At 43.2% G+C, this 12,366-nt stretch overlaps 1 protein-coding gene across 1 annotated transcript in view; it reads right to left on the bottom strand.

Annotated features, from left to right (window-relative positions):
- Positions 1-1,814: 1,814 nt before the first annotated feature.
- Positions 1,815-12,366, bottom strand: part of LOC136157194 (uncharacterized) — a 112,119-nt gene continuing 101,567 nt past the window's right edge. The window contains 10 exon segments of the mRNA XM_065919189.1: positions 1,815-2,020; positions 3,260-3,358; positions 4,578-4,649; positions 5,996-6,079; positions 6,581-6,679; positions 7,939-8,010; positions 9,228-9,311; positions 9,817-9,915; positions 11,120-11,158; positions 11,161-11,191. Coding sequence (XP_065775261.1) covers positions 1,815-2,020; positions 3,260-3,358; positions 4,578-4,649; positions 5,996-6,079; positions 6,581-6,679; positions 7,939-8,010; positions 9,228-9,311; positions 9,817-9,915; positions 11,120-11,158; positions 11,161-11,191 — 885 coding nt within the window.

Here is a 12,366-nt window from a genome sequence, read left to right as displayed (position 1 = left end):
TGTTGACAGTTTTCCCAGGACTGGAAAGATATGAAAAAGAGTACACTCCTTTATTCAAATACTAATACTTGCTCTGGTCTCCGTGACATGGTGAAACAGATACTATCTGTTTCCAAAGTCGCCTTCATTCTAAATCTTCCAAGATGCTGAGCAAGAAAGCATCATCAAAGACCCCCTTCCTGGGAGAGTGGGGACCCGCCATATTTGCAAATGAATACAGCACCTAAGTGCCATCTCTTTGTCTCCATTTCCTCCCGTGAAGGATTCTTAGCATGATGAATAGAAAAATGCAGGCAAAATGCTAACACAGAGCCAAGGATACTAAACAGTAGTTGCCCTTTCTTTATCTGAAGTTAGAAGCCCCCTCCCCACATGTGACCTCAAGGAATCGGATTTCTTAGAAAAGTGGACAACTGAACCTCACATGTGACCTCCCCACATGTGACCTCAAGGAATCGGATTTCTTAGAGAAGTGGACAACTGAACCTCACGCCTATTCTCCTTCTGAGAGTCAGGAGGACAGCCTGCCCCCCAGTTTGACTGAACTTAGAGGTAAGGAAGAAAAGCTGTCATGTTGACATGTGTATCTCCCAGGATTCTGTGTAACTGGTGCAGCTATTAAGAAGTCATTGATGACATAATGAGTTTGCTTCCTATACTCAGTAAGGCACAGTCTGTGGAAAGGTAAAGGTTAGGTGCTCACAGTCTGCAGAACAGTGAGAAGGACCACCATTTCCATGGACCCTATTGGTTGAGGTTTGTAATTACAAACAACAGACTCCACTCTAGTCAGTTTAATTTTGAATGTGCATTTATTGAAATATAACCCATAGTGCTTGAGGCTACAGAAATGAAAACTGCAAATCATTGTACAGTCAAGAAACATTTTTAAATGAAACTCTTCTCTCATGACTGATACTCAGAACTGGATGCTGGAAGTACCACCTTGGACACCCACAAGGAGAGCAGTGATGGTGGGGACAAGGATGAAAGTGAGGATGCCATGAGGATGGGGATGAAAACAAAAATCCTGTGTTACACTGCAGGCTCTGAGTTAATGTGGTCATGAGGAATGTGCTCCTACCTTAGTCCTTCCTTACTCAAATAATTATAAACAGCCTCATTGGTGTCAGGAACTGTGTGAAGTGCTAGGGGTAAACGGAAGACATGCTCTCACGGTGATGAAAGCCACCTGGATAGAAGAGAATTAGACGTGTTGACCAATAGAGGAAAGGAAATAGGCACACTCTGCTGAGGAAGGCAGGGAGAGAAGGACTGTGAGGAGACTGAAGACGTTCAGATGTAGACACAGCCCAGCCCTGCAGGAGTCCTCCTCGGACATCAGAGTTTCAGGGACTACTCTTCGCGTGTCCTCTGCAAAAAGAAAGGAACTTGTTGAATGCATCAGTGTAGTCCCAGACCTGGACAATGGTCAACTTAATAGATCCTGTATTTTCAGAAAAATATGGAACCACATTCCCGAATCACAAACAAGAAGGAAGTGAGTTTTCTAAGCCTAGGTGGGGTGCTCAGGAGCACTGCAGACCTGCCCTGGAGGATGGCTGAATCAGTGTTCCCATCTAAGAAAGAGGAGCATGTGATCAGGCTCAGATGCCCACAAAGAGGCATCAGGGGTTGACCTTCTGCCATTCTCTCCCTGGAGAACTCGCTCAGTGTGGGTTTCACAGGACACTGCAGCCTCTCCTCCTGGCAGCAGCGAGGGGGAGGACTCTGCAGGGTGAGTGGTGTGTGGCCCCCTGAGCTCCCCACTTCCTTCCCCAGCCCTTCCCCTCCTACGTGCCCTGCCCCCTGTCTTACCACAGGGACTGTGCCTTTGGATGGCAGGTCTGCCTGCAGTCCTCCAATGTTAGGAAGTTGTTTCTGTTTCCTCCACAACCGCCATATAAAAACAGCTCACAGTACCCGGTCTGGGCATTGAAGAAGTACCTGACCATCGTGGCCTTGCAGACACCCACAAATTTAGGCTCCACGCAGAAAGCAGGCATAGTAGTTGGTGAAACTAGAGGGACAATGGCACAGTCATGAGGATGGTCACCACTGCTCCGTACAAGGACAACAACTAGAACCACCGGTTTGTTTGCAAGAGAGAATGTTAGGGTTGTGGAGTATGGTCAGATTGAAATGCCCATGTGAAAACACCCCTTCTGGGACAGAATATGAACGTTGCTAGGGATGGCATGATATAGTAATCATGCATAAATGTATATCTCTTCATTAAGTCTTTTAAGAAAGATAGGTATAATGCCTCTGATAAGCTGAAGAACATCTATAAGACTTCTGAGGTGGTCCAGTGGTTAGGAATCTGTATTCCAATTAAGTAGTCCTACTTTCAATTCCTGGTCAGGAAACTAAACTTTCAAATGCTGTAGACACTAAGGCGGCAGGGCATAAATTCTTTATACTCATGACTGGAACTCTGTTCAAAGGATGTATGTAACATATTTCCCCTCTTCAGGTGAGGAAGTTGCAGATAACTTTTCCCATGAAACAGAGCATGTGGATGGTAGAGCCAGGACAAGTTGCTCTGGTGTCACACAACTCATCTGATATAATATATGATTCTACCAGGAATTCAGGAAACACTGTTTACTTGTAAGAGTTTCTGGAGCTGGTGACCTACTTTCATTACTTCCTTGTATATAAGGTAACCTAAGCCCCCAAATCAAAGGGCAGACTGAGCCTGGGTTTGTCTTATCACAAATATATGGTGTCTCTACCAACATTAAGCCATTCTCCAAACACCCACTGGGTGTCCCCCGGTCAACTGATGTCTGGTATGAAATCTATGCAGTCACTGCAGATCCCACAGGCTGAGCACCCAAGACTGTCCTTGCACTTTAGTGCAAGCAACGTGGTCCCCACTCAGTTTTGCTTATGACCAAATGGTTAAAATGGAGAGGTCCATGATCCCAACTCCATGTTCAATAACTGAGTGTTAATGATGACCAAACTTTGGACAACACTTACTTACTGTTCCCAGATGAATATACATGAAACATTCACAGTGAAATGGAGGAGAGGAGTAGGGAAAAGGGGCAGTGAAGGTGTGTGGAGCCTCCATTCCCAGGGAACACAGCACCCTCACAATGGTATTGACCACCCAGAAAACTCTGAACCCAAATATTTATGCATTGTTCAGGTTTCAATAAATAGTCTTACTGATTGAATCATTGGTCATTGGTCATTGATCTGAATCTCAGTGCCCTTCCCTCTTCCCCAAGGCACAGACATTACAAACCTTTCATCTCCTCAGTGAGTGTTGAGTATTCCATATTGAGTGTAGGAAATTCCTCTTGTGTATGGTTATCAAACTGTATTCCGGATATCATCACCTGACCTGTGAAGGAGTGTAAATTTCAAGAGTTTCAGGAGGCCTGGTCCGTGAAACAGGAAAAGGATCAAACATGGGTAAGATAATAACAGTCAAAAAACAACAAGGGAAAGGGCCTGGAGACTTTCATTATATTTTATCAGCCTTGCTCCCACATGCTACCCCACAAGGACTGTGTTTCTTGCTTTCCCTGCAGTTGCCCTCCTCCATGGTTTGACATCTTCTGATTACTCTTAACAACACAGGAATAAACATTATTTAATAGAGAAATATTTTTACTTGGCCACAGCAAGTAGGTAGAGAATATTTTTTCAGATTAACACATTGTGGTGGGAAGTGGACAAATCTGGCCATGACACATGGATAAACTGTTTCTATTCATAACTCGTCATCTATTCTAAGAACTAATGTAACCTGTCTCCCCCTGTTCAGATGAGGAAACTGCTGATGACTTGCCCAGGACACAAGCATGTGGCGGCCTGGTCAGGACAAGATACTGTCATGTCACATCACATTTGATATACTATTGATTGGCTAGGAACTCGACAACATAAATAACGGGTGAGCGTTTCCAGGTCCAGGGGCTTACTTTGACTACTCACTTCTCCCCAAGCCTCACCAGAGCCCTCACATCACAGGGGAGGGTGAGCCTGGCTGAGTCTGTCTTTCCTGACAAAAAATACGTGGTTTTTCCACCAACCATCCAATTCCCAGCACCCAACAGGCCTCCCACTGTCCATTGACTTCTGATATCATATCTGTGGAGTCAGGGCCGATGGCATAGGTTGAGGTATCAAGACTGCTCTGACCTCAGATGCCAGCCTTGTGTTCTCGAGTTATCATGTTTCTGACCAAGTGACTGAAACTTGGAATTTCCATGACTCCACCTCCATGCTCAAAAACTCGATCGAACCAGCGACCAAATTCAGAAAACTCTTAATCATTGTTCTCAGATTAACATACAGGAGAAAACTCAGAAACCATGAAATGGAGGAGATCTTTCACACATGGGAGAAGTGGAGATGGACAGAGCCTCCATGCCTTCCTGAGCAGAGCACCCTCGCCTCATGACTGATTCTTCCCACCTCATGAGCTCTCTGAGCCAATATTTATGGATTTTATTGAGGCTTCACTCAATAGGCATATGTATTGAATTGTCAGCCAGTAGTGACTGATCTCAGTCTCAGTGCCCTCCTCTCTCCCCAGAGGTGCAGAAAGTTCTAACCTTTAAGGGCTTTGTTGACTATTTCGGCCAATCCTGTTAGTATACTGGTTCCCTTTCCGAAAATCTTGGTACCTAAGAAAAACAAACATTTCAAAATTTTCACGACTGTTGGACCATGAACCAGGACAACATTCAAATATGAAAAATAAAATGATAGGAAAAAGTGGACAAAGGAAAAGGCCTGGACAATTTGCTAATATTGTTCAAGGCTTGGTCCCATGGGCCAAGGGCTGGTTTGCATCCTTTCCCAGCAGTTCCATTTCTGAATGGTCAGGGTCTGTGTGGTTAATTTTTAAATAAAGGGATAATCATTATTTGACCCATAAATATTTTTTTTTTCTGGCCCCAAGTAAGTAGGTAGAGAAATATTTCATGAACATATCCTGTGGAAAATGACCAAACATGGTCATGAAATGTGAATAAACTGCTTATATTTATGACTGATAATATGTTCAGTGGAGAAGGAAATGGCAACCCACTCCAGGATTCTTGCCTGGAAAATGCCATGGACAGAGGAACCTGGCAGGCTATAGTTCATGGGTCTCAAAGAGTCGGACACAACTGAAGAAACTTCACTTCACTTCATGTTCAAAGGACTCATGTAGCGCTTGTCTGCTGTTCAGATGAGGACTATAGATGACTTGCCAGAGGACACACGGCATGAGGGTGAAAAGGTCTGAGCAAGATACACCCTGTCACAACCCACTTTATATACTATCCTATTCTGCATAGAACTCTGAAAATATCGATAATTGGTAACGGCTTCTGGGTACAGTGTCCCACTTTCATTACTCCCTGGCCCAGCACTCACCTGAGCTCCCAAAGCACAAGGGAGAGTGACTTGGGTTTCCTTGACACCAAATATGTGGTGTCTCTAGAAACAACATCCAATTCCCCAAACACCCACTGGGTGTGCAGCAAGACAATTTAATTCGGAGAGGAAATCGGGGGAGTGAATATACATTCTGCATGTTGAGGTCTCAGAACTGTCCTCACTTCAGATACCAGCCATGTGGGCACATTCCTCATGATTTGACAAAGTGTCTAAAACTGGGAAGTTCCATTACCCCATCTCCATGTTCAATAACTCAGTTAAACTGATGACCAAACTCAAGAAGACAACTCAAATGCGGATCTCACAATAATATTAAGGATAAATCTAGACACACCAAAATGAACAGATGTGCAAGGCAAAGTGGAAGTGGAGTTGTGGGAAGCCTCCATGTCCTAGAGAACACAGGACCCTCACATCACCAACCTCACTAATTTAACAGCCCAAAAGCTTTCTTAATGCCAACTTCTATGGATTCCTCTTATGGTTTCATTAAACAGGTATTTTGATTGAATCATTGGCCAGTGGTTACTGGTTCCAAAAATCAGGGCCCTCTCCTCTCCCCAGAAATACAAGAAGATCAAACCTGTAATCACACCGCCGAGGATACTTTTGACCACATGTACTACTGAACGCTTCTCAAGCACCCGTTTATGGCTTGTCTCCACACCTATGAAAAACAGAAAATTCCAGATTTCAGGAGGCCTGGTCCATGAACTAAAACAAGGATTGAATATGCCCAATAAAATGGTAGTGAAGAGTGGACAAAGGAGGGAACAAATATGGATAATAAACAATATTCAAAACAGGACATGGGAAAGGGACAGGAGACTTTCCTAATAATTTCTCAGCTTTGGTATCAAGAGTCAACCTACAGAGGACTGTTTCACAAATTCCCTGCAGAACACTCATACCAAGTTTTTCTAATTTCTTTTCATGATAGCAGGATACTTCCTATTTGACACCTAAATATTTATCCTTGCCCAAACTAAGAAGGTGAAGTTTTTTGAGATTTATACATCCTGGGGGAACATGCACAAAACTCACCATGAAACATTTATGCAATGTTGAGGTCTCAAGATATAGATTTATTGATTGAATCATTAGTCACTAGTCATTGATCTCAATCTCACTGCCCTTCGCTCTTTCCCAAGGTGCAGAAAATACAAACCTTTATTCTCCTCACTGAGTATTGAGTATTCAATCTGGAGTGTTGGCAATTCCTCCTGTGTATGGTTATCGAATTGAATCCCGGAAATCATCACCTGACCTATGAAAGAGGATAAATTGCAAGAGTTTCAGGAGGACTTGGTGATGGAAATAAGAAAAGGATCAAACATGGATGAGATAATAACAGTCAAAAGACAACAAGGAAAAGGGCCTGTTCACTTTCATTATGTTGTATCAGCCTTGCTCCCACAGTCTACCCCAAAAAGGATGAGCTTCTTGCTTTCCCTGAAATTGCCCTCCTACGTGGCTCAACGTCTTTTGATTACTCTTAATAATACAGGAATGAACATTATTTGATAAAGAAATATTTTCCTGTGGCCAAAGCATGCAGGTACAGAATCTTTTTTCACAATTACACATTGTGTTGGAAAATAGACAAATCTGTTCTTGACACGTGAATACAGTCTTTCTATTCATAACTCGTCACCTATTCTAAGAACTAATGTAACCCTGTTCCACCCTTTTGGAACCCTGTTCCAAAACTAATATTTCCCTTGTTCAGGTGAGGAAACGGCAGATGACTTGGTCAGGACAGAAGCATGTAAGTGGCCAGGTTAGGACCACATACTGTCACATCACAACTAATTTGATACATGATAGGTTGACTAGGAACTTGACAATACAGAGAACTGGTGAGAGTTTCCAGGTCCAGGGTCTTACTATCACTACACACGTCGTCCCAAGACTCACCTGAGGCCTCAAATCACAGCGGAGGATGAGTCTGGGTGAGTCTATTTCTCCTGACACCAAATATGTGGTTTCTCCACCAAGCATCCAATCTGAAACACCCAATGGTCCACTCCCTGTCCATTGATTTTTATTACCGTATCTGTGGAGTCAGGGCCGATGCCACAGGTTGAGGTATCAAGGCTGCCCTGACTATAGATGCTAGCCATGTGTTCTCGAGGTATCATGCTTCTAACCAAGTGACTCAAACTTGAAATTTCCATGATTCCACCTCCATGCTCAAAAACTCAATCGAACCAGTGCCCAAACTCAGGAAACCCTTATTAAACTGTTCTCAGATTAATGTATAGGAAATAAATCAGAAACAGTGAAATGGAGAGATCTTTAGGGCATGGGAGAGTGGAGATGGACGGAGCCTCCATGCCCTCCTGAGCAGACACCCTCACCTCATCACCGTTTCTGCCCACCTCATAAAGTCTCTGAGCCAATATTTATATAAGGATTTTTACTGAGGTTTCACTCAAGAGTTATATGTATTCAATCGTCAGCCAGTGGTGACTGATCTCAGCCTCAGCGCCCTCCTCTCTCCCCAGGGGTGCAGAAAGTCCTAACCTTTAAGTGCTTTCTTGACTATTTCAGCCAATCCTGTTAGTATGCTGGCTCCCTTTGCAAAAATCTTGGTACCTATGAAAGACAAATATTTCAAAAATGTCAGGAATATTGGACCATGAACCAAGACAATGTTCAAATATGAAAAATAAAATGATAGGCAAAGTAAGACAAAGGAAAGGACTGTGGAATTTTCTAATATTGTGCAAGCCTTGGTCCCATGAACCAACCACACAAGGCCTGGGTTTCATGCTTTCCCAGCAGTTGCCTCTCTCAGTGGTACAGGTCTCTGTGACTAATTTTTAAATAGAGGGATAATCATTATTTGACAACAAATATTCTTTTTTTTTTTTGGCCCCAAGTAGGTAGGTACAGAAATCTTTCATGAACATTTCCTGGTGTAAAAATGACTAAGAATGGCCATGAAATGTGAACATACTGTTTGTATGTATGACTCGTAATATGTTCAAAGAACTCATGCAACACTTATCTGCTGTTCAGATGAGGATTATAGATGACTTGGGAGAGGATACATGGCATGAAGGAGACAGGGTTGGAACAAGATATTTCCGTGTCACTACCCACTTGATATACTATCCTACTCTGCCAGGAACACTGAAAATATTGAGAACAGATAATAGCTTTGGGTGCAGTGTCCACTTTCATTACTCCCTGGCCCAGCATGCACCCAAGCTCCCAAAGCACAAGGGAGAGTGACTTGGGTTTCCTTGACACAAATATGTGGTGTCTCTAGAAACAACATCCAATTCCCCAAACACCCACTGGGTGTGCAGCAAGGCAATTTAATTCAGAGAGGAAATCAGGGGAGTGAATATACATTCTGCTTGTTGAGGTCTCAGAACTGTCCTCACTTCAGATGCCAGCCATGTGCGTCCATCCCTCATGATTTGACAAAGTGTCTAAAACTGGGAAGTTCCATTACCCCACCTCCATGTTCAATAACTCAGTTAATCTGAGGACCAAACTCAGGAAGATCACTCACATAGGGATCACACCTTGTTACTAAGGATAATTCTAGGAACACCAAAATGAGTAGATGTGCAAGGCAATATGGAAGTGGAGCTGTGGGGAGCCGCCATGTCCTAGAGATACATGACCCTCACATCACCACCCTCCTTGTTTTAACAGCCCAGAAGCTCTCTGAATGCCCACATTTCTGGATTCTTCTTGAGGTTTCACTGAACAGGAATTTTGATTGAATCACGGGCCAGTGGGCACTGTTCCCAGTCTCAGTGCCCTGGCCTCTGCCCAGAGGTGCAGGAAGAACAAACCTTTAAGCACACCTCCGAGGATGCCTTTAACCACAGGTAGTACTGAGCGCTTCTCAAGGCCATGTTTATGGTTTGTCTCCACACCTAGGAAAGACAGTAAATTCCAAGAATTCCAGGAGGCCTGGTCCATGGACTAAAATAGCGATCACACATGGATAACAAAATAGTCGTCAAAAATGGACAAACAAGGGGAAAAAATGTGGCTAACATGGAATAGTCAGAAGAGAATGTAGAAAAGGGCCTGGAGACTTTCCTAATAATGCCTCAGCTTTGGTATCAGGAGGCAACCTACACAGGGCTGTTTCTTACATTCCCTGCAGAGCATTCATCCCAGTATGTTCTAATCACTTTTCATGATAGAGGAATACTCATTATTTGACACTTAAATATTCTTTGTGGCCCAAAATAAGTAGGTAAAGAAATTTTTTAGATGAATACATACTGGCAGAACATGCACTAAATTCACCATGAAATATTTATGCACTGTTAAGGTTTCAACAAACAGGCTTATTGATTGAATCACTGATCATTGGTCATGAACTAAGTCTCAGTGCCCTTCCCTCTTCCCTCAGGTGCCGAAAATACAAACCTTTATTCTCCTCACTGAGTGTTGAGTATTCAATCTGGAGTGTTGGCAATTCATCTTGTGTGTGGTTATCGAATTGTATCCCGGAAATCATCACCTGACCTATGAAGGAGAGTATATTTCAAAGGTTTCAGAAAACCTGGTCTCTGAAACAAGAAAGGAACAAACATGGACAAGATAATACCAGTCAAAAGACAGCCAGGGAAAGGGCCTGGAGACTTTCCTGATATTGTATCAGCCTTGATCACACAGGCTACCCCACAAGGGTTGCGTTTCTTGCTTTCCCTGCAGCTGCTCCCCTCGTGGCTCAGATCTTTTGATTACTCTTAATAATACAGGAATAAACATTATTTGATAAAGAAATATTTATACTTGGCCACAGAAAGTAGGTAGAGAAATTTTTTTCTTTCAGTTAAAGGAATTGTGTTGTAAAATGAACAAATCAGGTTGTGACACATGAATAAACACTTTCCTTTCGTAACTGGTCATCTGTACTAAGAGCTCATGTAACATATTTCCCCTGTTCAGGTGAGGAAACTGCTGATGACTTGGCCAGGAGTAAGCAAGTGAGATACCTAGTCAAGACAATATACCATGATGTCACAACCCATTTGATACACTATTCATTGGCTAGGAACTCAACATACAGAAAACTGGTGAGAGTTTCCAGGTCCCGGGGCTAACTTTCACTACTCACCTCTCCCAAGCCTCATCTGAGCCATCTAATCACAGGGGAGGGTGAGTCTGGGTTTTTTCCTGACACCAAGTATGTGGTTTTTCCAACAACAATCCAATTCCCTACACCCAACAGGGTACCCCATGTCCGTTGATCTCTGAGACTCTAACTGGAGCTAGTGCTGATGCCACAGTTTGAGGTATCGAGATCTCCCAGACTTCAGATGCCAGTCACGTGTTCTCGGGTTATCATGTTTCTGAATAAGTGACTAAAACTTGAAATTTTGACTCTACCTCCTTGCCCAAAAACTCACTCAAACCAGTGAACAAATTCAGGAGAACTCTTAATCACTGTTCTCAGAGTAGCGTACAGGAAAAAACGCAGAAACAGTGAAATGGAGATTTTTAGGGCACGGCTGTAGTGGAGTTGGATGCAGACTCCATGCCCTCCTGAGCACAGCACCCTCAACTCACGACCATTTAGTGCCACCTTATAAATTCTCTGAGCCAATGTTTATGGACTTTTATTGCGGTTTCACTCAAGAGTCGTACATATTGAATCATCAGCCAGTGGTGACTGACCTCAGTCTCAGTGCCCTCCTCTCACCCCAGAGGTGCAGAAAGTCCTAACCTTTAAGTGCTTTCTTGACTATTTCAGCCAATCCTGTTAGTATACTGGCTCCCTTTCCAAAAATCTTGGCACCTATGAAAGACAAACATTTCAGGAATATTGTACCATGAACCAGGAAAATGTTCAGGTATGAAAAATAAAATGATAGGAAAAGGTAAGACAGAGGAAAGGCATGGAGAATTTTCTAATATTGTACAAGCCTTGGTCCCATGAACCAACTACACAGGCCTGGGTTTCATGCTTTCCCGGCAGTTGCTCTTCTCAGTGCTCCAGGTCTGGGTGATTCATTTTTAAACAGAGGGATAATCATTACTTGTCCCATAAATATTTGTTCTTTATGGCCCCAAGTAAGTAGCTACAGAAATATTTCATGAACATTTACTGCTTTAAAATGATCAAACATGGCAATGAAATGTGAATAAGCTATTTATATTGATGACTCATAGTATATTCAAAAACTCATGCAACATTTATCTGCTGTTCAGATGAGGACTATACTTGACTTGTTGGAGGGCATATGGCATAAGAGTGACAGGGTCCAAAAAACTCACTACCCACTTGATATACTATCCTATTCTCCCTGGAACTCTGAAAATACCGGTAACTGGTAACAGCTTCTGGGTGCAGTGTCCCACTTTCATTACTCCATGGGCCCAGCACTCACCTGAGCCCCCAAAGCACAAGGGAGAGTGACTTGGGTTTCCTTGACACCAAATATGTGACATCTCTAGAAACAACATCCCGTTACCCAAACACCCACAGGGTGTGCCACACGGCAATTTAATTAGGAGCTGAAACTGGTGGAGTTAACATACATTCTGCATTTTGAGTCTCAGAATTGTCCTGAGTTCAGAAGCCAGCTGTGTGTGCCTATTCCTCATGACTTGGCAAACTGTCTAAAACTGGGAAGTTACATTACCCCAACTCCATGTTCAATAACTCAGTTAATCTGATGACCAAACTCAGAAAGACCACTCACATAGGGATCATGCCTTGTTATTAAGGATAATTCTAGGCACACCAAAATGAATAGATGTGCAAGGTAATGTGGAAGTGGAGTTGTGGGGAACCTCCATATCCTAGAGAACAGAGAAACCTCACATCATCACCCTCCCTGTTTTAACAGCCCAGAAGCTCTCTGAATGCCCACATTTGTGGATTCTTCTTGAAGTTTCACTAAACTGGAATTTTGATTAAATGATGGGCCAGTGGGCACTGTTCCCAGTCTCAGGGCCCTTCCTCTCCCA

The sequence above is a fragment of the Muntiacus reevesi genome, chromosome 2, assembly GCF_963930625.1.
Source record: "Muntiacus reevesi chromosome 2, mMunRee1.1, whole genome shotgun sequence".
In the NCBI taxonomy this organism is placed as follows: Eukaryota; Metazoa; Chordata; class Mammalia; order Artiodactyla; family Cervidae; genus Muntiacus; species Muntiacus reevesi.
The sequence above is the reverse complement of the archived record's forward strand: the minus strand, read 5'-3'. Positions and strand labels throughout refer to the sequence as shown.